This window comes from Elgaria multicarinata, chromosome 1 (genome assembly GCF_023053635.1).
Source record: "Elgaria multicarinata webbii isolate HBS135686 ecotype San Diego chromosome 1, rElgMul1.1.pri, whole genome shotgun sequence".
In the NCBI taxonomy this organism is placed as follows: Eukaryota; Metazoa; Chordata; class Lepidosauria; order Squamata; family Anguidae; genus Elgaria; species Elgaria multicarinata.
Window position 1 is genome coordinate 120,901,999 of NC_086171.1, and position 27,603 is coordinate 120,929,601.

General features: G+C 44.8%; 1 protein-coding gene across 2 annotated transcripts in view; it reads left to right on the forward strand.

The window, feature by feature from the left end:
- The window catches only part of OLFM3 (olfactomedin 3), a 202,830-nt gene that overhangs the window by 157,927 nt on the left and 17,300 nt on the right, over positions 1-27,603 (forward strand). For both annotated transcript variants that reach the window (XM_063135636.1, XM_063135626.1), the window contains exons 2-3: positions 3,294-3,440; positions 16,456-16,611. In XM_063135636.1, the coding sequence (XP_062991706.1) occupies positions 3,294-3,440; positions 16,456-16,611 (303 nt within the window). The remainder of the gene's footprint in view (positions 1-3,293; positions 3,441-16,455; positions 16,612-27,603) is intronic.

Consider the following 27,603-nt stretch of genomic DNA (forward strand, 5'->3'; position numbering starts at 1 on the left):
TGGGGAAGGGTGGCACAAGATGACAAGTGCCTGCAGCCCCTAGCCGTGTTAATGCCAACTACTGAGGGTAACTGTTACTCCACCCGTCATTGCAGTTTGGGAGACTGGGCTGTGCATGCGTACACAGGCAAACGAGGCAGATCTTCATTGTCCATATTTGGGCTTGTCCATATCCAGATGCTGATATGCCTATTTGACCTGTGGAAACTACAAAATGCATAGCTGCCCTATCCAGCTTTAGGGTTGGCATAATCAGGCACATGCTATGGCCTAAAGTGCAGTAGGGGGACCATCGCCAATCGCTGGAACTTCCTGGCCCAGGCTGCTGCTTCTCCTCCTCGCTGTTGCATCTTTTCTCTCAACAGTGACTTCCAGTGCCTTGTCTCTGTATATGTGCATATTATAGAGAGACAGATGGGCAGGGTAGTCTTGGCCCAGAGGAACAGGTGAGTCACTTCCCATGTGGAGCTACCTCGTCCTCCTCACTGCTGCTGACATGATGCAACAGCTAATGCGGAGGTGGGGGAAGCACATCAGCACCCACCTAAACAGGCCGTGAATAAGCGTTCTGCATGCAGATCTCTTTTGCCGGATGGGGGCCTCTGACCTCGTGAGAAAAATGAAGACACAAAGGAGAATTGCTTACTTTTCTTTTGACAGCTGTTGTGGAGGGTGGCGGGGACAGACATTTCCATTCTGCATCCAAGCTTTGCAGCTTCACTCCTTCAGGCCAAATCTCTCTTCTGGGCTTTCTGTGGTCATCAACTTCCTCTGATAGAGGGACCACGTTCAAGAGAGCATTTGATCTGCATGCAGAGGCTCTCAGCTTCAATCCCTGGCATCCCTCTTTTGGTTTTAGAAAAGAATCAGATAGCAGGTAAGAGGAAAGACAGGAATATTTCATCACCTGAGACCCTGAAGAGACACGATGAGTCATTATAGCCCACCCCATCCCAACCTGGTGCTCTCCAGATGTCTTCAAGGGAGATACAGTCAAACACATCTGGACGGCATTGGGGAAGGGTGGCCAGCTAAGCTGAGGCAGATGTGCGCTCTAAAAATTGAGCCATCTAGATCAGTGGTGCCCTGTACCGTGCTTGCCCAACCTGTTGACTTCCATGTGTGAGGAACTCCAATGCCTATGATTCCCAGCTAGTCTCATTTGATAGAAAGCAACCTCCTAAGTTTCTATGTGGAGTCTGTCTGTCTGTCTGTCTCTCTCTCTCTCTCTCTCTCTCTCTCTCTCCCTCCCTCCCTGTTTGTTAAAAGGCAGAATGTTATGTAATGCAACTTCAAGGGGGGGAAATGAGGGAAGCCTCTTTCATAGATCAGTGAGTCATTTCAAGGATCTCTTCTAATATGAGTCAGAGTGTGCCGCCCTCAGAAACCCTGCATTTATTTATTTATTTATTTATTTATTTTATTTCACTTTCTTTTTTCTTTTACTCATCCAGACCGAGGCAGATGTATATGTTCTTTGTCCCAGGCAAAGCAGAAGGCACATCTGTAAGGAGGGAAATTAAGTGGATTAACTACTTTTGAATCGCCTGTGGAACTCCATGCAAAAACTTTGGTGGCCTTCATTTTGCCCTGGGAGGGACATGCCTTTCATACAACGGATGTTTTGTCCCCTAATTTTCAAAGGCCGATTAAGCAGGGGCTACATGTGAAAGAAAAATTCAGAAAGTGGGCGATAATGGCTGATAATAGGAGGAGTTGTGAAGTAGACTGTTTGTTTGTTTGTTTGTTTAAAACACTAATAGATTTCCTTTTATGAATAATTTCAACGTTGCTTACAAAAAATAAAACAAGTAAAACAACAATCAATACAATCAAAACAGAAAATAAATCTGCAATCAAAAGATAACACTGCAACTGTCCATTAATTCATCAGGAGACAGGTCCCTGCCCCCAAGGAATTTACAAACTCAGGTTTGAAATTAGGGGCAAAGGGAGAAACAAGGAAAACAAAAAATTGTGTGTGAGCAACTGACTGTAAGTGTACTTAGACTTTGCTGTGGCTGGGAATGGCAAGCACGGGTTAAGCAAGAGGGAAATTCTTTTTTTCCTTCATTGCAATTACCGTATATCCCACATTTCTAAGTAGGTGGTTTGCCTACTTTTTTCAATAATAATAATAATTTATTTCTTACCTGCCTCTCCAGTTGGATCGAGGCGGGGAACAACAGCAAGCATAAAATACATAAATGCTGATTAAAAACATTTTATACACTGTTAAAAAAACATCCTAAAAGCATACTAAAAGTATCCTAAAATACCGAACAACCCTGTGATTTAGGATAGGTGGACGAATAGTGAACAGTCCAAGCAATCAGGATGGCTGAGCGTGGATGTGACATGAACAGAGACCACCCTGGTCCAAGTCCAGCCATCTTAACCACTACACCACACTGTCTCTCCCTTTGAAGGAAGAGAGTAGGCCTTTTTCAGAAAAGCCTTCGGCATGTTCTTCACAGGTGTGGACAAGGGGGTGGGGCTATGGCTGTGAGCCGCACCACTGATGTGGGGGAGGAGCACAACTCTGTACCTGCTAGCCATGGCCCTGAGTTTGGTACACCCTCTGGCCACACACCCCGATGTTCATGTGTTCAGCTGAATGCATGGAAAGAGCCACCAATAGTCCTACAACTCCCAGCTCACCCAAGTGGCTGGGGCATTCTGGGAGTTGTAGGACTTTTTTCTGTCTAAACACGCATAGTATTGCCCCCTTTGTACACAGGGTGGGGTGGGGGGGGCACAGCCAGAGGGTCTAGTGAAGAAAGGCCGTCACCAGCAGGAACAATTCTGCTCCGCTTTTACATATTCACTGAACTCACCGAGGAAGTGCAATATGTCACTGACATATGTCTTTCCAAGAGCAATTTGTTATAATGGAGTTTACATTTACAAAAACCTGTACATCTTCATACATTTCGGTGCCATGAATTTTTTCATGATTCATGGAGGATACAGCTGTCAGTCACGATGGCTATATGCTACCTCCAGTATAGGAGGCCTCGTGCCTCTGAATGCCATTTCGCTACAGCTCCCTCCCTGCTTGGGTTCCCCAGAAACACAAGGCCTCCTATCGTGCTCGTGGGCTTCCCATGGGGGTATCTGGGCAGCCATTCTGGGAGCAGAACACTGGACTGGCTAAGCCTTCTGTCTGATTCCGCACTGCTCTTCTTATGTTCTTATGAAAATTTTGCAAAATAGTTGTTTGTCTTTAGAACCCCATTTTCTTTCTCTGTTCAGTGTCTCTTGATTATTGTCCCTCATTCTTTTGTTCACAGACTCAAATTAGTCCCAAAGAAGGGTGGCAAGTCTACAGCTCTGCCCAGGACCCTGACGGGCGATGCATTTGCACTGTGGTTGCACCAGAACAAAATCTCTGCTCCAGGGATGCCAAAAGCCGGCAGCTTAGACAACTGCTAGAGAAGGTGAGCGTGTATGATGCCTTTCTTTGCTTTGGCCATTAAGGTGCCCCTGGAAACATTTCTTTCTCTTGCTTTCTCTCTTTTAAATCATATGTTTATTTCCCATTCAAAACCAATTTTACTTAGCCACTTTCTCTTTTTAATAATATGCAGTGTGGCAATGAATGCTTCCCCAAGTGTGCTGGATAATAAGAAGCAGAAAATGTATTGTGGACGAAGTCTGACTGTAATTTCTGTGAAGGCAGAATTTGCGTTTCCGCATGAACTGCAATTAGTGATGCCTTCAGTCTTCCAAACAAGTGTTAATGAGAAAGCGCTCCTGGAAGCAGCGGAAAAACATTATTATTATTATTATTATTATTATTATTATTATTATTATTATTGCTATGGTGCAATCCTATAAACACTGACATAGGCGTAAGACCTGTGGTATTCACTAGGGCTTACTCTTGAGTAGATACGGCTGTAGGATGGCACTGCGAATATGTTTTGTAGCTTTGTAATGTACGTAGTTTTATGCGTCATAGTAGAAACAGTTGTTATGTGGAATAATAAAGGACTCTAATGATGATTAGGCATTGGTGACCAGTTTTCAGCTCTAGTTTTAATCATCAAAAATAAAACGACGGTATTCAATGCTATACAGTTGTACTTTGTGCCATGAAAGAACTGTCGCTGTGCTGTAGGAAATGAATTTATTAAATCATTAAAGGCACATTCTGTGCCCCAATTACCCACCCATACAGAAGCCTGCTGCACCTCAGAATGATTCATCGGTCTGACCTTGTGTGCTTCCAATCAGACCTGTCTCTGCTAATGGGGAGAGAGCGCCATTCCCACCACCGGGGCTGGTGTGTCTCAGATCGCTGGCTTCTCAGGGAGTCCAGCAAGGTTTTCATGTGAGCAGGGGAGCTGTCCAGACAAGCAATTGCTGAAGGCTGAGCTGAACGGGAGGTTGCAGCAACAACGGCTGGGCACCAATTGAACCGCTTTATCACGGGCCCTGCTGTCTCACTCCTCGTGCCTGGAGTCAACCTCTCAACCCAAGCAGGGCTCAGGGATGGGAAGCACTGTTTCTTCAGTTGTGGGCTCCTGTTCAGATTCACCGCTGCCTCTGCTCCTGAAATTGAGATCGTGGAGGTTCTGGAGTTGCAGGTGGGACCAATCTGGTTGCAATTTAGAACCTGTATCTTCCCCTGAATGGGTGGTCCGGGGCGTTGGGGTCATTCAGTGTCCATTGATCTCCTTTGAATCTTGTAGGTCAGGGGTGGGCAACTTGTGGCCCTCCAGATACTTTGGCCTACAATTCCCATAATCCCTCACTGTTAGCTATGCTAGCTAGGGCTGATGGGAGTTGTAAGCCAAAACATCTAGGGAGCTACGAGTTGCCCACACCCGCTCTAGGTGCTTAGGATGGCAATACAGTCTGAGAAGGAGGAGGTCATTCAGAACTGGCCTTGACGCGAAAGTGATGGGGCATGGCAGAGATGTTACCAAAAAAATTAGCCTTCAGAGGAGGCTGCATGTTGAGCCTTTGCATGACTCCCTGATCCAGGGTTGCTCCCTTCCAACCAAGATGCACAGGGCTAGAACGATGATTCAAACAGTCACAAGGGGGATTGTGCTCCTCTGTGGAGGAATTGCTTTGCTTTGGGGGCAGCATTGGCTAATTCAAGCCATCCGTCTGCCATTATTATACTTGTGCAGTCGTGCTGGCATGACGTGGTAAGTGACTGAACTGTCCATAATTTGCCGTGTTCAAAGATGGCGTACCTACGGCCTTCTCTCCATCATTAACAGCCTTTGTCCTATTATAAGGGAAGGCCTTGTTTCATTGACCAGTTGAAGGTCAAACGTCAACCTGGCACCTTCCAGATGTGTTGACCTACAACTCCTATCATCCCCAGGCAGCAAGCATGCTGTTGGGGATGATGTGAGTTGTAGTCCAATGCATCTGGAGGGTGCAAGAGCAGGGAAGACTGATCTAGGCAGAATCTAAAAGGTACGTGTCGCGGTTCAATTCAGCCGGTAGCTTGAAAATCCCGGCTACAGTTTTATCCCAATCTGCTGAAGATCTAGAGGCTCAGACTATTGAACCGCATCAGCAGCTTTCAAGAAAGATAAAGCAATTCATGCCAGGGCTGTACGTGCCGTATATAAATTCCATTTTTCTTCCCCATTTCTCGGTTTCTCCTTAAATGAACAGACATGAATCCTGCTGCACACAGGGATTCTCTCCCATGCACCAAATTAGTAAGATATTGCTTCTCTCGTAGGAAAAGCGAAATGAAATAAAAATGCAAAACAAAACAAAAGCAAACCCAAAGTAGCACTTGTTTAGCAACTGTAGCATCAACAACTTAGCGACGTTTGCCATAAAAGAGTTGCTGCTTCTCCTCCCCAGAGCCTGTGAAAACATGCTGGAATATTAAACACAGATGTATATCCCAAAGCATTCAGTGACAAATATACATTTGCTGGTAGTGTTTTGTTTGCTTGGTGGAATTGCACAGATATGCTGTGTAATAATAGAGGAAGCGGGTGGGGAATGCATATATGAGGCTGAATCCCCAAGGGAGCCCCAGCAGTCCAGGCCTTCCCTTCTTTTACTCTGCTTGCTGCTTACAGCTTCCAGGGCACCCAGGCACTGAGAACAGTGCTGAACAACTAGCTTTGCTGGAGTAAAGCAGGGGTGCAGAACCACTTTTGGCCCAAGGGCCAAATCCCATTTTGCAGAAGCACTCGGGGGCCGCATTCCACAGTGGGTGGGGCCCTACAAAAGGGTCGTAGACCCCCCCAAAAAAATAAAAAATACTACAATATTTTAGCTTGAAACACTTTCTGCCTGTAACTACGGGCTCATCTACACCAAGCAGGATATTCCACTAAGGAAGTGGTATATAAAAGGCAAGAGCTACACTACTGCTTTATAGCGCTATTGAAGTGCACAGCAGGATCTACACTAAGGCTTTACAGTGGTACCAAAGTGCACTGACAACTGTTGGGGCCCATGACACAACTACACAAAGCAGGATATAACCACAACAGTTGTCAGTCCACTTCAATACCGCTATAAAGCAGTAGTGTGGCTCCTGCCTTTTATATACCGCTTTCATACCACTTCTATAGTGGAATATCCTGCTTGGTGTAGATGAGCCCTAAGCTTTGGAGAGGCATTTTGACCCTTTGGAATGGGGAGGGGGGCTGCACAAAAGCCATGGAACCCACCCCAAAATTGGTGATTCAGGGAAAGAGGGCGGAAGGGGCCATGGGCTTTTGGGGACCCTCCGGGTGGCTGGATTTCTCCCCAGAGCCTGAAGTTCCGCTCCCCTGGAGTAAAGGAGAGTGGTATAAAATCCTATCCTCCATCCCCATGAAAGAAAAACCCTGCTCCCAGGTTCTGTCTCTACAGATGCTGCTCATCCTCATCTTTCACTCGTTTCTGACGCTGAGCATTTGGACAGCCAAACGGCATCCCTGAGGACTGGATTTGGCTTAATAGCTGCCCGTTAGTGTAGCAACGTCGTGCTAAAAGTAAACGCGCCTGGAGATCAATTTGCAAAAGAGCCTCCATTTAGGGACTCAGCCTCCATCACCTTGTGCGAATTAGCTATGTGCGAGTGCACTTCAGACAGCCTGTTGTATTTGTGACCAGGGCAGTATAAATGTTGTAAAAAAAGAATGCATTGCTTCATTTTCAAGAGATGCATTATTCCTGTGGAGGGGCCGTGTCTACAGAAAATATGATTCGAAATGCTTCCTGATTATAGGTAGGGGTGCTAGTTATTTTAGTTTAAATAACTCATCTAAAAGAACCCATCCAGAATAAAGGGATGTGATCCACTTTAAATATAGCCTTTGTTTTGATGCCCTGGGATTTCTCCCAAGATCAGGGAAACCTTCACCTGGCTCTCCAGCATAGGCATGCGCACAGGGTGTGCTGGGTGTGCCCAAGCATACCCTAATGTTCCTGGGTCCACCTCCACTTTTCCACACCATGCCCGCCACTGCTTGAATCGCAGCTTTTAAAGAGGATGGGAAAGCGCTTTCTGGAGCTTCCGGAAAGTTCATAATTCCCCCAGGCATGCTAATGGTGGCTGCCATTAGCATCCCTGGGGGAACTACACACTTTCCAGGAGCCCCCCAAAATTTGCTTTCTCACCCCCACTGCTCCAATCGGGGCCTTTAAGGTGCACACCCTAATGAAATGAGCTGTGCACACCTATGCTCTCCAGACGGGTTGTGATTTGAGGCCAGTCATCATTAAAATGTACAGCAATCAAATGCAGAAACAGCCAGCAAGGTGCAGATATGTGTGAACAAATGCTAAGACATCACAATAAGAGTGCAAACCAGGATAAATCGAATTCAATATCTGGCAGAACGTCTTTCACTATCCTGCATAATAGGAGCACATTGCCTCAAGCCTTTTCTGTACCGCTGGTGTGTGTGTGTGTGTGTGTCACTGTTCCTAGAAGTCTCCCATCTTTCATTGGCTTGGCTGTTGGAGGAGGCATTCAGAAATAAAAGCAATCCGTCTTTCAGCATGAAAGAATTCATGAGCCATGGATAGTGGTGTGGGGGAGGGGACCTCCTTCAGTCCTAAGATAACAGGGGATATGTCTGCAGTTGCTCCCATCCTGAGCCTGTTGGTTTACAGACAAAAGGGCTCTACCATTTTATACTCTTGCATAAAATGCTTTCAAGGCTCTGGGGGAACTTCCACAGCACAAAAGCTGCCCATAAGTGTATCTAACCCACATACCACTTACTCGAGAGAAGCCCTATTGGAATAAAGTAGGTTACTCCCCGGAACTTAGAAGCATAAGTAGAAGGCTGCTGGATCAGGCTCATTGAGCATTTTGTTTCCACAAATCAAGAGCTGCTTTAAACGAGCAATTTATAGCATGCGCTTTACTGGCTACTCACGGATGTTCGCGGGGTCATTTTGACGATGCAGTCAGCCTCCTGCATGAGTAGTAATACTTGCATGTCACCCGCTCCTTTTCTCAGTTTTAGTGTCACCCTTCTGACACTAAACCCTTCTGAGGTTGCACTATAAAATGCCCATTAGAGGGCGCTGTCCCATTGAAATGTGCAGGCCACAGGGTTGCTGCTCTCTTCTCTGTGTAATTGAGCTCATTTCAAACAAGGAAGAGAACCAAGAAGAGAACAACAGTAAGGAAATATGATTCCACCCCCCTCCCCACCCTGTCTGAAGAGACCTTTAGGGGCCAAAAAACGGAGGGAAAATTTGCACAATTGTAGTAACTAATCCAAAAAGGAGGGGAACCAGTAGCTCCCCTTTCTGGGCTTGGCGGAGTCTTGGCAGAGTGTTGAAAGGGAGGAGAACACTGAGAAGTAATAGTGGATGGTTTCCATTACCACTTTGCTGCACCTACTACATTCACATGTTTTTGCTTTCTCAGTGCTTGTTGACAGCTGAAACATACAAGGAAATTGACTAGGCAAGGCTACACATATCAGACACCCAAATCTGTGCTCTTGCACATTTGGAAACACTGGGTGAGGGGAAGTTAAATAAATACAGCCCCATTTGTGTACCCCAAGTACTGGGTGGGGCATGTGATGAACAAGTGACAGTCCCTCCAAAGGGCTGTTTGGGCATACAAGCAAAATCACAATGAGTTGCAGAGTTTTTTGCCCGACAGCTCTCTAGCAATCCAAGATAAAATCGCCCTGCCATATTCAGATGACACAACAAGCCATTATGGGTATCAACCCTAAAACAAGTCATGGGTTCTTATTTTTGTTCCTGAAGATTAAGCCACCAACAACATGACAACCCAACATGCCTGGCTACCAATGGTGAGTTGTTTAGTCATGTGAAACAGGTCAATGTCTTGAATACTGGAAAAAGTGTCTGTTCAGGAACTCTTCCCACACACACACACACACCGGTCTAAGTAGTATTTTCACTCATAAAAATCAAGCCTGGATAATATTCAGTACAGTAAAAACTATTTAAATTGAATCACATTGAGGAAATTCCTTTTTCTGCTTCTGCTTCTATAAATCCATGCATTGAGACTTATTACAGATTCAGAGCAAATGCAACCAGGGCAAAACAAACAGTCCTGATTTTGTCACACTTCTGAGGGTATTTTATTTGCTCTCGACTTCCATAGCGACAGGGATAATAAAAAATGTGGATTTGCTATTATTACAAGCACTTTCTCAGAACGTGCGAAGAGCTCGCTAAGTAGCAAATCTGCATTCTGATGAAATACCAGCGTTACCATCTTTTTCAAACCAGAAGTGAGGTGAGGGAAGATTAAACGATTGTGCAACTCCACAGGGTTCCTTTTCATTTCCACCCCATCCCATCCCTTAGGGCTCAGATGATTTACCCCCAGCCTGGTGCAGTCCAGATGTGGTGGACTACACCACATCTGGGCAGTAATCCAACATAAGGGGCACCAGGCAAGGGAAGACTGGCATATCCATAAAAAGTTTAAAAAATGGCTTTTTTGAATCGGGCCAGAGTTCCATGTAGTCCAGGAACCAGCCAGATGCAGCGGTGAAATGCTAAATTTAGAAGTGGACATATACCAGTAAAAGCCCAATTCAGACATTTAGACATATAGAGATAAGTCCTATTCAGGCAATAAACTATAAGGAGAACTCACTACTTGAGTGGTGCATGGGACCATGCCAAGTAGCCCCACCCACTGATAACATGTAGATCATGCAGTCCCTCCCATAACATTGATGCATATATCTACAAACGGCTGTAGGGTTGGGGCCTTCACTCCCTGTAGACATCCACCCTGTACGCACGGACATTAGGGGAGGGCTCCACTCACCACTCATGTTAGGAGTTTCCCTTATTCTTTAGTGCCTGAATGGGACTATAGATAGATACATACACCCTTACACGCAAAAACAGCTTTTCTATTACTTATATTCAAAGCAGCTTTAAATGGCCATCATAAAACACAGCCATCCAAAACAAAAAAAACACTAATAAAATCTCACAATTCAATTAAGTTTACAGGGTACGACTGCCATCCTTTCCATAGTTACCTCGGGGCAAGCTCCATTGAATTCAGCCATGCTTCTTCTGGCTGCATTGATTCAACTTGCAAAAAGTGGACACGGCTTTAAAAAAAAAAAAAAAGATTTTCAACCAGCTAAAATGCAAACTTCTGCTTTTCACTAGAAACTGTTTTACAAAGATGTGCTACCATTTAAACTGCTGGTGTGAAATAGGAATCCCATTAAAGGAAAGGAAAGAAAGAGCCAGCCACTTTTGGGTTATTTTCCCTCATCCCCTGACTTTCTGTGTACTACTCTGCCATAAATGATAGGCAAACTTGAAAGCCTTGTTATCACCTCATTCACTTGCCAGAGCAAGGAGGATCCGTCAATTACCCTGGCACTGCTGAAGATGATGTCATTGCTCCTACTCTGAACAAAGTCCTAGAGCTGCACTCCCTTGTGTTCCACCCTTCACAGCACCACTGGCCAGATGCCACTGGAAGCTCACAAGGAAGTCATGAAAGTAACAGTTTTCCTTTGTTGTTTTCTCCATCATCCAAGCTCTGGAGCTATGCTGCATTTCAGCGTGGAGCACCCAACAAGCAAAATTACCATTTGCTCACATGAAGCCAAATTCCAAATAGCACAAATAAGTGCTGGCATCAAAGCATCACAGAAGGATGTTCATGTGGGCATCAAGGCTCTGCTCTTTCTAGTTGACATCCCAGCAAGCCAGGGCCAAAGCAAACATCTCTGTCTAGCACCTACGTTGTTTTTCATTTTTTACTCTGGAGTAGGCATAGCGAACCCAATTCAGATCTTAAAATCCTCCCCTCTAAACACCCCCACGTTAGAGTAGGAACTGGACTCCCAGATCCGGGGGTCCAGTGCCTACTCCAGAGTTAAAAGGAGGGAAAGATGTTGCTAGTAGTCACAGGATTAAAGTAATGTCTGATTTGGCCCCTGGTCTTCCAGCAGAGAAGGAGGAAGGACCATTGGGAAAGGACAGGTGGAAGTCACCAGCATTGCCCAGGCACCTGGCATTTATTGCATGTTTCTCCTTTTATTTCAGTCGGAGGGCGCTCAAGCCTGGAGACCGTATTTTTAACTACTTGCAGAAAACAGCAGCACAGCCCCCACCCCTTCCTTGAACAAATATCACCACCATCCATTCTCCAAAGTGCTGACATTTAAATGAGTGTAGCAGGAAACTGTAAAAAAGAAAGGGAAAAAAAGGTCTTTTTCTTTATTTATTTGGCAAAAAACACTCCCATGAATCAAGAGCCAGGGCAGAACTGAGACCACAGGCCGGTCTCAAATTCTGCCCTCGTCACTTTGGCTCATCTACACTAGTGCTTTTTATCGACATTGAAGTGTACTGATAACCACTGGGACACATGACCCATTCTGCATTCCATTTTTCTAGCATCACTCCCCACCTGTTCGGCTGCATTTTTTCAAAATACCGCAAGAGGCGTTCTTGTATGAACTACGAGATATGAAATGCGCAAGAAGGATTTGGCGCCACCATGATGGGGTCATATCAATATGACAAGAGGGGTAGATCTGGATGACGGTATTCGTTCCCTGTACTTCAGCGGCCCTCTCTGTCAGCAAAAGTCAGTGATGCAGAATGGGGGTGGGAGAAATGCATGACATGGTGATGGCACAGCGCAGGTAAGTCTGCCTAATTAGCGGGCTGGGGGTGGGGTGAATGTGACATGGGGTGGCCATTTTGCCAGCAGCCCATGAGTTCTACCTCACAATGCAGAAGGGCTTGGGTTGGACTGGAATCTGCCTTCTGTGAGAGCACAGACTCCACTCACAGGAAGCCCTTCATCTCACAGAAGGTAGATCCCGGATCCAACCTGTATGCTGAGACTTATAGCTACCCATTACAGATATTCATTTAAGAACATAAGAAGAGCCGTGCTGGATCAGCCCAAGGATCCATCCAGTCCAGTACTCTGTTCACATGGTGGCCAACCAGCTGTTGACCAGGGACCCACAAGCAGGACACAGTGCAACATTACCCTGCCACCCATGCTCCTCCCTCCCAGAAAGTGGCGCACACAGGCCCACGGCCTGATACTGGAGGCAGCACATAGCCATCAGGACTAGTAACCAAGAATTTATCCAACCCCCTTTTAAAGCATTCCAAACTAGTGACCATCACCATATCTTGTGGTAGTGAATTCCATAGCTTAAGTATGTGCTGTGTGAAGAACTTCCTTTTTTCGGTCTTGAATCTCCCACCAATCAGCTTCATGGGATGACCCCCTGGTTCTAGTATTATGGGAGAGGGAGAAAAATGTCTCCCTATCCACATTCTCCACACCATGCATCATACTGTACACCTCTACCACGTCTTCCCTTCCCACCCCCTTTATTCAAAGCTAAACAATCCCAGCTGTTGTAACTTTCCCTGAAAGGGGAGATGCTCCAGCCCCTTGATCATTTTAGTTGCCCTTTTTGGACCCTTTCCATCTCTACAATCTTTTCTATGGTGTGGTGACCAGAACTGTACACACAGTACTCCAAGTGTGGTCGCACCACAGGTTTGTAAAAAGGCAGTACGATACTGGCAGTTTGATTCTCAATTCCTTTTCTAATAACGCCTAACATGGAGTTTGCCTTCTTTATAGTGGCCGCACACTGGATGACATTTTCACCAAGCTGTCCTTCACCACCACCCCAAGATCTCTTTCTTGACTGGTCACCACCATTTCAAAACATGGTTTGCAAGGAGCAGGGCCTCTCACCATCCACAGTTTTATTGTATGCATGGAGAAGAGGCTCAATGACTCAAAAGGTGTGGTTGGGTTGAACAGGCATGTTCCTTCTTCTCAGGGAATCCTGAGAACTGTAGCTTGGTGAGGGACTATGGGTCCCCAACAGAGAATGCTCAGCAGCATCACCAAACTACAATTCTGTTTCCCAAGAGCACCAGCTCATCTCCATTTTGTCCCCGCACATTCAACCTGCCTCTTAGGCCTCCATCTTGTCTCTAGCTGCAAGGGCTGGCAAGCCAGGAGAGTGTGTGTTTGCAAGACCAGTCTCCACTGATATGGGCAAGACAAGGGAGCATCTTGGCTTTCCATGCTTTGGGCTAAAGGAGCTCTTGGGCACACAAAATCCCAAATGTCCCTGTATCCTAATGCAATCAAGATCATACCTTGCAACTTATTAATTGGCTTTTGAGAGCCCTGAGGCTTGCGTGACCTCCAACTAGCATCGAACACACACCCATCCTAAGCCAAGTGCCCTGCTATTTATAAAAGTACAATCTCCATCCCCATTGGTTTCCCTGAAAAATCACACTTTCAGAAGTCATCCTGTTTTGTTTTGTTTTTCCCTAAAGTATAACTGGTCCTGCACTTCTCAATTCTTTAGTCTTCTTCCTTCCTCTCCACTTGGTAGAGTTCCTGATGGCATTCACTTTGCTCACAGTTCTCCCTCTTCCCTGAAGATTCTGGCCAAGGCGTCCACTGTGTCCCCTTTTCTGGGCTCTGTCTGATGTGCTCCTGTAAGCCCTGCTTTGGGTACCTGCTTGTACCCTCGGATTCCACAATCCGACCTTGCAGTGGCCTCCTGAATGCTGGCTTTTGTCTCAATTTTGAATTTACCCTAACATTGCTAGCATCCCTACCCCTCCCTCTGATGTGCTTCTTGCAGATCATAAAAGGAAAGGCACGTAAAATATCTCAGAGGTTCATCTCATGAGGCTGGAATCCCACATCCTTACTGGGGCTTTCTGCTTCCGGTTTCTTTTTGGGATTACAATGGGCCTCTTTGCATGGTGGACATGTGAATTGAATTGAATTGAAAACTTCCTTTCTCAGCACTGTTCTATCTGTTTCATTACACAGCACCATTTAATTGCTGAATTACAGTGCAACAGCGTCATTTTGCACTGCTGATATCTCACATTAACCTTACTTATCGCTTTATCTCCAATCTTTTTTAAAGTGGAATAAAACTCAAAAGGCATGGGAGACATTCTGGAGGCTGACAATGTCATGTAAAGGACCCACAAACTTCTGTGAGTGACCAGTCACAAACATGCAATAAAAGCCTCCGGTAGAAATGCTCTCAATCTTCCTTCACTTTCTTTCTCTCTTTTATCAGTAACTCTGGCTTCCAGTACTCCAAGCTGCCTTTGGCTTATGACCACCTCATCTTTCTCCTCACTCTTCCCCCTCTCACACACTCATCCCTCGTGTTTTCTGGGAAAGCTTTCAGTAATTTGCCTGGCAAGTTCTCTTCTATTTTGCTTTATCAATAAGCCGTCCATTAACTTGAAAAGACTTGGCCTCATCTCTGTTACTCCATCCCCGGTACCTTATGGCAGTGGTGGACAACATGCATCCCCCAGCCCTTTTATGACCCTCACCACCACTCCAAGTTGCCGCCACCTCCAAAATTGTTACCGGATTTCAGCAGGGCAGCAGTGGCCAAAAAAAGAAGAAGAAGCAAGTTTTGCACTTTAAATCAAGGCATGGGGGTAACAAATTGTAATGTAAATGTTAATGCACGTCCACACATAGGGAGCACTATTATGCCTTAAAACAAGGTGCAGTCTGGGTGTGTGTCTTGTTTTAAAGGGGGAGAATGGTCTTTTTGCCATTGCTATTTGCACCATAGCAATTTTGATGGGGTGGGGAGCCCAAATTGGGTTCCAGAGTGGAGGGAAATTGGCCTCCAGACCCTCCAAGATTGCTCATCCCAGCTTTATGGGAACATTCTGCTACCTAGACCAAAGTGCTAATTTTACCCACACTGTGTATTTGATAAAACGTTCTAGTTTCCAAGCCGGTTTGACTGGGCTGAGAGCAGCCTGTCCTCTGACAGAATAGATCCAGGTCCACAGAGGGAAGAGGTTTCCCCTAGGACCAGACTCATTCATTGCAGTCATCTGAGTTCCAGAATGGCCTCTTCTCTGAACATGGAAAAGTGGGGTTCAGATGTCTACAGAGATGTGTGTGCCAATTCTTTGGTGAAAATGATGGCTTGGTATTTAAACCAATCTCTGTTAATTCTCTAGGCATGCCTGCAGGTTGGGGGGGATTTAGTTGGGAAATACTTCAGAGATATCCCTCTCTGCATGAAAAAAAAAATGAAGCATGTGGATTTTGCCCCTTCAAAATAAATGAAGAAGGCTGTTGGCCTGCTGAATGCAGTGCAGAGAGCATTGTGTCTAGAGCTGTGGGGCTGCCCCACTCTTCCGAGCATAGTTCCTGGCACTCCTCAATGAGCTGCATGTATCTAAAGCTCTAAGTAACTATGGCAATAATGCAGAGTCACGAGAAGATGCCAGGAACAAAATGAAGACCAGTATCCAATGGTGTCTATCCACTAGCACTAATGGTGTTGTGCTGGTAAAAACCAACTAGCAAGCATTTGGTGCACACCCAGGAGGGCCACTTTATACATTATGGATTCGCCGTGTGTGGGTTTGACCTATGTATAAAAGCACAGATTCGTTGCACTCAGGTTGACTTTTTCTTAAGACATCTTACCTTTTTTAAAAATATAAGGTATAGAGCAGCTCTTAAGAGACGGTTTTGACAAAAATGAACGTGGCCTCCTTGGGACAGGCTGCCACTGCATTGTATGCCCATGTGCATGAATATGCGGCTGTGCCTCAGAAGCAATGCTCCTCTTGAAGCATCTTGGCTGAGTTGTAATGATACGTTCTTTGCCAGGGTGTTGTACGACGGATAAAGGCATCGAGTCAAATTCTATATTGCCACGATCTCATTAGCTTTGGAGAGGTTGCACATGCACCAAGACAAGAGTGGGATCTAGGATGCATTTCCAATTCTCTGTTCTTGTACATTTGAGAGCTCATCGCTTTGAAGAGCTGTTGTTTTTTTAAAAAAAGAAAAAAAGTCTAACGATCCAAGTACTGATACATGCCAGCATATCACTCTATCTTTGAATTGCATTTCTATATGAGAAAGAGAGAGAGAGAGATTTAAAAATGAGCATGTGCTCTGTGTGTGTTCTTTGACAGGTTCAGAATATGTCTCAGTCCATTGAAGTTTTAAACCTACGGACTCAGAGAGATTTCCAGTACGTTTTAAGAATGGAAACGCAAATGAAAGGGCTAAAGGCCAAGTTCCGGCAAATTGAAGATGACCGGAAGACTCTAATGACAAAGCATTTTCAAGTAAGATTTGATTTTTATATATATGTATATGTATGTATATATTTTAGTGATTGCTTTGAATGGCAGCCAGAAGCGATCTGCTTCTGAGGAGTAACGTGTGGCTGCCTAAGCCATCGACTTCAAATGCTTGTCAGTAGGCGTATAATGAGCCCTTGTTTCCACTGCAGTCGTCCCTCTCACTGTGCGGTTTCGCTGTGATGGGAAGTGACCGTTAATTACTGCAACAATGGAAAAATGTCATCGCGAAAACCGCGTCCTGTTTTTGCCCGCGTCCACGGTGGAGTTCCCACCAGGAGATTTATATGCAGCCGAGCTCTGGATGTGATAAATGAAGCACCCAGCAGAATGAATAAGAAAAGAACAAGGCACCATGTCCTCTTAAACTCGAATGACATTTTTCACTATCCAAGATGGAACAGCTTATAAGAAGAGCGGATCATGTTGCTTTAATTAGGAGTACTGAAGGTTTTGGCGGTGGTGTTGGTTTCTAATTTGAGCACCGAGATGAAAAGGAAGGGATGCAAAATGAAGGGATGTGGTTAACACTGCAAGCCTACAGATATCAGAATTAAGCCCCAATGAGATACTGCCCCGCTTATCAATCCATATGTGCCCATTGACATATCACTGCAAAAAAAACAACACAACCAGTCTCATTGTGACTGTATATATGATTGCTTCTCTGGAGCTTTTTAAGCAGAGGCTGTAGTGCCGGATTCCCTTCATTGGCCGGGGTTTCGGCTAAATTACCTTTGAGATCCCTGGATTCAGACTTAATCATACTAGGAGTAGACCCAGTTCAATCAATGCAACTTAAGTTAGTTAATCAGGACCGTTTCTTTCAATGGGTCTGCCCTAAGCATGACTAAAACTGGATCCTGTGATTCTAAGATTCTTTTTGTGTGGTGTTTTACTAATGCGCAGGAACTAATGCCAGCATTAGTAAAAACACTACACAAAAAGTATCCTGAAGCAAAACCACATATGATAACTTTCCATATTGTTTTTTTTTTCTTTTGGGGGTGGGGTGGGATGGGAGTGCTTTATCAATGTATACATACTCATCAAGAAGTTGTCAGGGAGAGAGAGAGATGCAAATGCACTAAGGGCGTTACTAGACGAGGCTCTAGCGCGCGTTACCTTCCGCAGTCACGTCGAGGCTTCCAGATGACGTTCACGAGGATCCGCCGTTATCCCGCGGTGAAGCCTCTTTCTCCCGACTTTAAAAAAGTGAGTTTTAGGGCGCCTTTTCCTGCTGTCCCGCGGTAATTCGGAGTACGTGTGGGAGGATGTGAGGTCACTGCGGTCCGCACTGGGCAGGAAAAGGCGTGCTAAGGGGGAGTGGTCAGCGGCTTCGGTCAAGCCGCCTCCGCCATTTGCGCGCAGTCCGCCAGCTGGGGCAGCGCGGCGGAGCGGCTTTTTTTTTTATTTCCCCAGTGACAGTTTGCGCAGGAACGGAGGACCGGAAAAGTGGCTGGTGACTCCTTGCGGTGGGCAGCTACCGTGGCCGCATAATGGCGGTGCTGTACGCTGCCTGTTAGTGTGGGTACCAGGCTGGCAGAGGGCAGAGCTGTTTGTGGGCTGCTGCCATGGCTACGGCCAGATGTGGGTTGGCTCCTTGGGATGGGGCAGAGGGCACAGAGGCGATCATCGCCGCCGACACCTCAGAGGCATGATGGGAGATGTAGGCACAGAGTGGCCATGCAGACGATTGACCTCGGGTCATATGACACCCGCCACGACCCCCATCAGGAAGTGAGCGCATCAATGTTGACCCTCAACAGCACCAGCAGCACTTCGGCTGGCACTGGCACTGCCGCCGCTGCCGCCGCCAGGGCCGGCGGCGGCATCGCTGACGGCTGCGCAAGTTTGCGGTCTTTCGGACGTGCGCAAACCGTGCAGCGAGCGAAAAAAAAAGCCGCGGCAATCAGGCCGGTGTGGCTGCGCAACCGTTCTCGCGGCGGCAGCAGCACAACCGGCGCAAACTTCCGCCACAAATCGAAGGCAGGTGTGGATGATGAGGCGTCACGGCTGAACGGGAAAAGCCGCTTTCACCGCTCCTCAACGACGGAACACCCGGTACGTCTAGCAACGCCCTAAAAGAATGGAAGTGGGAGCAAATTGGTAGCACATCCTCCAGTTTGGGAATAGATTTTATAAAGTCTCCTGTTACCACCAAGGGGTGGAATACAGGGCAGAGTGAACCTGCAGAACAATAAAGGATTGGAACACAGGCAATCTGCTCATTCTTAAGCAAGAGAGCTTGAGCCAGGGATTCTGGGAGGCCAACACACCCAGCTGCCTCACTCGCTACACTGCTATGACAGTTGGCAGAAAGGGGAGCTTCTGGCCTACCCTCTGCAACACTCAGGTGCCACTAGTGCCAAGGCCCAGAGAATGATGTTGTCGTTACTATCTCAGCAGGGGTCAGATGGCACAAAGCAGCCAATAGGATTTGATGTGGCCCCATAGTGGCTCAAATCTGTTATTATTCTGAGCACATGTGTTCTCAACCAAAGAAAACCCTTCCTGCTATAACTTTGCCATAGAGTCTGAGGGCAGAATCCAACGGGGTATTTATGCTCCCGCCAATCCTTTCCACCCTGCTGATTCTCTTCTGCAAGTGAGGGGGTCCTGCCAGTTCTAATGTGCAAGTGGGACGCACCACTTATGCAAGGGAGATTTTGTGCTTCCTAGGCGAAGCTCCTTCATTGCTGGAAGAACAGGTTGGCAGGGCTCCCTTGTGTGAGTTCTGACCTGCCTCCTTCCAGAAATGAGCATTTCCTCTCGTTTCAGGCTGCCCGGAAAGTGTTAAATCACTATTGCACAAGCGGTGAGGGCCACTTGCAGAACAGAATTAGTGAGGCACCCTGCTGGATTCTAAGCATCGCTAACAGAAAGGTGGGCCACCTTTTGTATGCCCACGGTCTCGATGGTCAGTCAAAGCAGCCTGCCTTTTTGAGAGAAGCCCAAGCTCCTCTCCTACTTTCTGTGCCACTTATCTCCCCTGCTAAAGACATGGTCATGATTAACTAACCTGAGCCTTTCTTGTTGGACCACAGTTCCCATCAGCCTTTGCCAGCACAGCTCTTCCCAGCACAGTATAGGTGAGGGCTGATGGGAGTTGTCTAATAACCACTGGGGACCACACATGTCACCTACCCCTGGTCTAACCTACAGATCAGAGCGATTTGGAAATGGAACGAGCTGTCTGGCCAGGCGAAAGCCTCCCTTTCTGACCGGTCAAGAAAGGCTCAGGTAGTGTCAATAAAGGTTATCCCCATGGCAGGGTAGATAATTGGACTAGATTCCAACTCAGCAATGATTTTCATCATCATTGACCATCATGACAAACGTGTCTCATGCCATTCATGTATTTTGTATTGTCATTCCACTTTTCGTCGGCTGGGCGTAAGGTCAGCGTCCAGCAGTTCGATATGAGCTGTCAAAAGCAACAGCGTGTTCCGACACTGTAACCTTTTAGAGGCTTGATATTTGGATTGGCCAGCCCTACAGATTTGATACAATCGTTCGGCCGGCATTTTAAAAGGATGCAAGGCATCCCTCAGTAATTTCAAAGGTCAGAATAATAGACTGTGCTGCTTTCTTTCAGAACACTCCTCCGCCAGAATTCAGACCATGAACTTCATGCGCAAAGATGACAGAATGGGCAGGGGGGCGGGAGGTGGTTTATTGGTCAGTGGCAGGGACAAAGCTTTGAATGCAAAAAAGGCCCAGGTACAATCTCCTACACCTGCTTCTTTTATGAATACATTTCTCGTCTCTAGCCTTGACTAGTAAGGCCCTGTTTTTTAAACTATCGTAATTCAAGACGCCACTCAAAGAATAATACCCTTTTCAACATTAATGATCTAGTCTTCCTTTACTGATGCATGCTGCATCAGGCAAATGAAACAATTGAGTTGGCTCTCCCAAATTTCATAGAATCGCAGAATCATAGAAAAGTAGAGTTGGGAGGCGCCTATAAGGCCATCGAGTCCAACCCCCTGTTCAATGCAGGAATCATCCTTAAAGCATACCTGACAGATGGCTGTCTAGCTGCTTCTTAAATGCTTCTAGGGTGGGAGAGCCCACAACCACCCTGGGTAATTGGTTCCCTTGACTAATCAAGGTTCCCTTGACCAATCACCCTGGGTAATTGGTTCCCTTGACATTGGTTCCCTATGACTAACAGTCATAACAGTCAGGAAGTTTTTCCTGATGTCCAGCTGGAATCTGGCTTCCTGTAACTTCAGCCCATTATTCTGTGTCCTGCACTCTGGGATGATTGAGAAGAGATCGTGGCCCTCCTCTGTGTGACAACCTTTCAAATACTTGAAGAGTGTTATCGTGTCTCCCCTCAATCTTCTCTTCTCAAGGCTAAACTTGCCCAATTCTTTCAGTCTCTCCTCATAGAGCTTTGTTTCCAGACCCCTGATCATCCTTGTTGCCCTCCTCTTGTCTGCATCCTTCTTGAAGTGTGGTGCTCAGAACTGGATGCAGTACTCAAGATGAGGCCTAACCAGTGCCGAATACAGGGGAACCAGTGCCTCACATGGTTTGGAAGTGATACTTCTGTTAATGCAACCGAAAATAGCATTTGCTTTTTCTGCAGCCACATCACACTGTTGGCTCATATTCAGTTTGTGATCTACAACAATTCCAGGATCCTTCTCACTTGTAGTATTTCTGAGCCAAGTATCCCCCATCTTGTAACTGTGCCTTTGGTTTCTTTTTCTCAGGTGTAGGACTTGGCATATTCCCTATTAAATTTCATTCTGTTGTTTTCATCCCTGCACTCCAGCCTATCAAGATCACTTTGAAGTTTGTTTATGTCTTCCAGAGTATTAGCTATCCCACCCAATTTTGTGTCAAATTTGAGAAGCATTCCCTGCACCTCCTCATCCAAATCATTAATAAAAATGTTGAAGAGCACTGGACCCAGGACTAAGCCCTGCAGTACCCCCATACATTAGCTCCCCCCAGTTTGAGAAGGTTCCATTGATAAGAACTCTTTGAGTCTGATTCTATAGCCAACAGTGGATCCACCTAATAGTTGTTCCATCTAGCCCACTTTTAGCTAGTTTGCTAATCAGAATGTCATGGGGCACTGTGACGCCATCACCTCACACGCAAGGCTTTGACACGCACACCTCCCTCAGGCTAAGCACCACCACTTAAATACCTGAGGAAGGGGTAAAAAGAAAAGTATAACCTTTCCCTTATAGCAGAGGGAAAAGGTAAGGGGATTTGGAAAAGGCTTTTCTGTGAATATAGCAGGCTGAAGGTTTAATCTAATGTGTTTATTTATGAACCAATAGAGCAGGAGACACAACCTGACATGTGGTTTTGGTAGCAAAATAAAGAAAATGTTGATTGTTGTTTACAGTTCTTAGTTTCTTCAAATTCTATTCAAATCCTGCCTATTCTTAAGAATACTGCCAGCAACAAATCTAAGAATAACAATCCTTAGTCCTTATGTTCTTATTTTCACTCATTCCTCGCACAACTCCTGACAAGAAATCACACACGTCTACCCTTTAAACCCAATCACCAACCAAACACCTCAGACCACTTAGCTCCCATATATATATATATATATATATATATATATTCCTTCCCCGTTTCCACAGCATCACCAGCCACACCCACTCAGTCCAATATTCCGTACTCTCTAGACATACGCATCAGACATACCTAAGGGAATAGAAATGTGGGTAACGCCACAGGCACTTTGTCAAAAGCTTTGCTGAAGTCCAGCTATATTTTGTCCACAGCATTCTCACAGTCCACAAGGGAAGTTAACTGATCCAAAAATGAGATCAGATTAGTCTGGCAGGATTTGTTCTTGACAAATCAATGCTGGCTTCTAGTAATCACTAATAATCTGCTCCAAAAATTTCCCCAGAATTGATGTCAGACTAACCGGGCTGTAGTTCCCAGGTTCCTCCTTTTTTGCCCTTTCTGAAGATAGGGACAACATTAGCCCTCCTCCAGTCATCCGGTACTTCACCCATCTTCTATGATTTTGCAAAGATAATAGACAGTGGTTCTGAATTCTTCTGCCAACTCCTTTATTACTCTTGGATGCAGTTCATCAGGCCCAGGAGATTTGAACTCATTCAAAGAAATTAGATGTCCCTTGACCATTTGTTTATCAATCTCAAGCTGCAATCCTGCCCCTTCAACTTGTACTTGTACTTCGCTTTTACCGGGGGGTCATAGATCCGCTTTTGGAAGAAGACTGAGCCAAAGTAGGAATTGAGCATTTCTGCCTTTTCTTTGTCATCTATTATCAATTTGCCGTTCTCATTGAGTAGTTGAACCACCATTTCTTTCCTCTGTCTTTTACTATACACATACCTGAAGAAAGCTTTTTTTGTTGCTTTTAGTATCCCTCAGCTCATTCTCAGCTTTAGCCTTTCTGACACCATTCTTGCACTTGTGTGCTACCTGTCTGTACTCTTCTTTTGCAGCTTGCCCTGTGTTCCACTTCGTATAGGTGTCCTTTTTGTTTTCAGGTCATCTCTAAGCTTTTTGTGGAGCCACATTGGTTTCTTCTGTTGTCTTCTATCTTTTTTTCCTTGTTGGAATTGTTTGTAATTGTGCCTTTAAAATCTCCTTTTTAAAAAAATCCTCACCCATCTCCTTTTCTTATTAGGGTCACTTGCCATGGGTTTGAGACAACTTTTCATTGTTCTGAGTTTATTAAAATCGGCTTTCCTAAAATCCAGAGTACGCATATGGCTATACTCAGCTTTTGTTTCTTTTAAAATGAAGAACTCAAATATGACATGGTCGCTTTCCCCCAGAGTTCCCGTAACTGCCACTTTATCCACTAGCTCATCTCTATTAGTCAGTATCAAGTCACGGATAGCCAATCCTCTAGTTTCTTCCTCTACTTTCTGTAGGAGGAAGTTATCAGCCATACATGTCAGAAAGTTCCTGGAAGGGCCACTTTTGGCAGTATTTGTCTCCCAAGAGATATTGGTGTAATTGAAATCCCCCATTAATACTACATCACACTTCCTTGAAACAACGACAATTTGCTTTTCAAAAGTTTCAACTTCATCTTCTCCTTGATTGCATGGTTGATAGTAGCCACATGTACGTGGGTGATTAAAGATTGGTGTTCATGTATACATATTGTCCATATTTTTCATGTTGTGGGAAAAACAAAGTATGGGAATGCCATAACTTTGCTTCAGAAAATGGTATCAAAGAACTTAGATACAAATCTGTATTTTTTTCCTTTTGTCTGTACAAAAGTCATGCAAGTATATTGAAACCAACACTGAAAGGAATCTCATTGGCTTATGTCGTCATGGCCCTTGCATCCATAAATTAAGATCTCTGGAACAGAAAGCAGATTTAATGTCTATTTGCAAAGGTCTGTGTGAGTTTATAGTGTTGTTTCTAATAAAATTTTCCCTCAGCTCATCCTTTCCAAACTGCTCTTGTTCCAAGATTTCTGGGCATCTACAGTAAATGGATTTTTTTCTCATGAGTATAAAATTACATACGAGAGCTACAAAGGGAACTCAGGTTACTCTAATGCGTTTATGGTAATAACATTTCCGCATGTAATTTAACAATGCAATTTCCATCTGTTTAAATTAGGCATGTGTAATACATGCATTTCAACATTGCCTATGGATTTCCCTCCTCCCACCACCCCTGGAGTTAATATTTCCCTGCTGAATTTTTTAAAATATTCAAATTTCATTATGGTAAAGTAGTAAATATAATTAATTTAAATGCGCCTTTTATTAAAACATTGTCACGACTATCATTACACAATATGGTGGAGTGTTAACAAAACCCCTCCAAGGATAAACCTCTTCAGTGAGCATAAATCTGATTTTGCAATATCTGCTCCTTTCTCTTAACATCATGGGGATACTCTAATCATCCAAGGTGAAGCTTCACAGTTAGAACGATTGAAGCTATGTATTGTAAGATGTAGTGAACCTTGGCTACAAAGGAGTACATGACAAATGCCATCATCACCTTATGACTAATCCATACAGACAGGGCCCTTTATTTACTCCTGCTGTAATCAGTGGCCTTAGCTAGACCTAAGGTTTATCCCGGGGTCATCTCTGCCTGCGCCCAGGATATCCTGTGTGTCATTTACATGAACAGGGATGACCCCGGGACAATCCCAGGATAAACCTTAGGTCTAGCTAAGGCCACTAGAAGGAAATCAGCTTCAATTCTCTGAATTAACCCATTTAGTGCAATCCTATGCATGTTTAGATAGAAAGAAGGCCTACAACTCCTAGGATTCCCAATCAGCTTCATGGGATGACCCCGGGTTCTAGTATTATGAGAGAGAGAGAAAAACATTTCACTATCCACATTCTCCACACATTTTGTACACCTCTACCATGACTTCCCCTTAGCCTCCTTTTTCCAAGCTAAACAATTCCAAGACAGTATGGTATTGGCAGTTTTATACTCAATTCCTTTTCTAATTATGCCTAACATGGAGTTTGCCTTATATATATATATATATATATATATATATATATATATATATAGCAGCTGCACACTGGGGCCTTAGCTAGACCTAAGGTTTTTCCTGGGGTCATCCCGGGGTCGTCTCTGCCAGCTCCCGGGATCCCCTGTGTGTCATTTACATGAACAGGGATGACCCCAGGATGATACCGGGATAAACCTTAGGTCTAGCTAAGGCCTCTGTTGACATTTTCATCAAACTGTCCACCACAACCCCAAGATTTGTTTCTTGGTCAGTCACTGCTAGCTCAGATCCCATCAGGCTATACTTGAAGTTGGGTTTTTTTGTCCCAATGTACATCATTTTACCCTTGCTTACAATGAAATCCATCTGCCATTTAGATGCTTGGGAGTAGGGTGGGGAATTGCCCTTGGATGGACACACCCTCAAAGTTGTTCATCTCAGTTTGGGGGATGCAGGGCAGGATGCAGACACACACCTCTCTTTTTCCCCACACGCTTTCTAGCATCTGCTGCCTCACTTTGCCTAATGCCTGGGCTGGCCCTGTCATCAGTCCATAAGCAATGCATGGATTTTGGTGTTCTTTTTATCCCTCTGCATTTCCCTCCTACCCAGAAGAGCTGCCCATTCCATTTTCTCTCTGAGTACTTGAACGCCAAGATCTTTTCTTAATGTACTAGAGATATGAGGAGCTCTGTGCTGCTGCTCAACCACTCACAGAGATGCTAGACTTATTGAAATTCTTATTTTTAGGTTCTCTTAGAAGTCCTCCACTCTTTCTCCTCAGCCAGAACCTAAGCACTTCCGTCAACCTTTAGCTGTAACACAATTTGATGTCAGGGATGGGATAAGTTAGGGATGGGTGGGCTGAGAAATGTTGCTAGTGATATACAGATTCCTTTTTTTTTTCTTGTTTTGCTTCTTTTGAAATTCTTGAGATGTTTCACTGTGAATCTTCCACTTCTCCGCAAAACTTCACTTTCAGCAAACTTTATTGGCAACTGTATTACAATGCTTTCTTCCTGTACTCTTCGCTCTTCTTGTGGGTCTCAAATACCCCAATATGAAATACTACCCACATGCTTAAAACTAAATGCAATTAAAAATGCTACTGCTGATAGAGTTTTGAGAAGGATGTTGACAGTTCTAAACATACCTTTTATGGCATTTTACAATACTGGAGCAGCTACTGAAAAGGCCTTTCTTCCAATACAGGTTGGGCAACTTGTGGCCCTCCAGATATTTTGACCTATAATTCCCATCTTCCCTCTATGCTGGTTAGGCTGATGGGAGTTGTAAGCCAAGCATCTGGAGGGCCATAAATTGCCCACCCCTGACCTAATGGATTCTAATCTTGCATCCACAAAATGTGCTACCCTGAGAAGAAACCTCACTTGCCGTTCCTAAGGCATGGGAAGTAGGTGGAGGTTCATAACACACTTCTTCAGGATTTCAGCTTGGAGGATGGAAATTGAGGATGACAAAGTCCTCAGATTATGCAGAAACAGAAAATATTTCAACCTTCAAAAACAGAAGACTGACTCACCACATGATAGATGAAACTCATTAAATGGAAGGTTCAGAAACACAGGAAAAGTAGCTTCAAGCACTAGGAGAATTGTTATAGAATCACTTTCCAGGTGGAGGAGGACTGTACCCAACAAACTAAATCCTCAGGGGAAAAGCCTTATGAGCAATTTCAGAGGTACTAGTACCCTCCTAATATTAGTTGTCTTTTGGTAGAATGATAGATACAACCTGTTAAGGGTAAAGTTAAACTTAAGGCAAAAATTATAAAATCACTGGCCTAGTTCTAGAGAGTCTCATGCGGACAAGGATCTCCTTCCTCCTCACCAAACCTTTGAGCATGGGTTTAATCCAGATTAGTCATACCTACAGTAAAATCAATGGAACTTGGTTGGTCATGACTAGTTTTAGTCCCACTGATTTCTATGGGTCTAGTTATGACTCAGTCTGGATCCAACCCCATTTGTGGAATGGAAAGGGGTAGTCTTTTTGGAAAGGTGATTCTGTAACAGTAACAACAACAACAACAACAACAACAACAACAACAACATAACTTGAATGTATAGATTTCCCCCAGATTGTGGAACAGCCTGCTGGAGGAGATATGTAAAATTAACTCTCTCTGTGATTTTAAGACAGATTTGAAGACTAGCCTTTTCCAGTAGGCCTACCCAGATCAATGTAAAATAAAGAATTTTAAAGATGTGTTGATTCTTGTACTAATGTTGTTCCCTGCCTCGATCCAAAGGGAAAGGCGGGTAAGAAATAAATTATTATTATTATTATTATTATTATTATTATTATTATTATTAGTGTTCAGCCATTGTGTGGACTAAATGGTCTGTTTCTGATCAGAACTTCTTTTTTTAAAAAAAACAACTGGTTATTTTATTCTAGTACTGAGAAAGGTTTGGTTTAAAAGAAAATGATTTATTTTTAGGAACAATCAAAACTCAGCACTGCATATGCTTTATCCAAAGCTT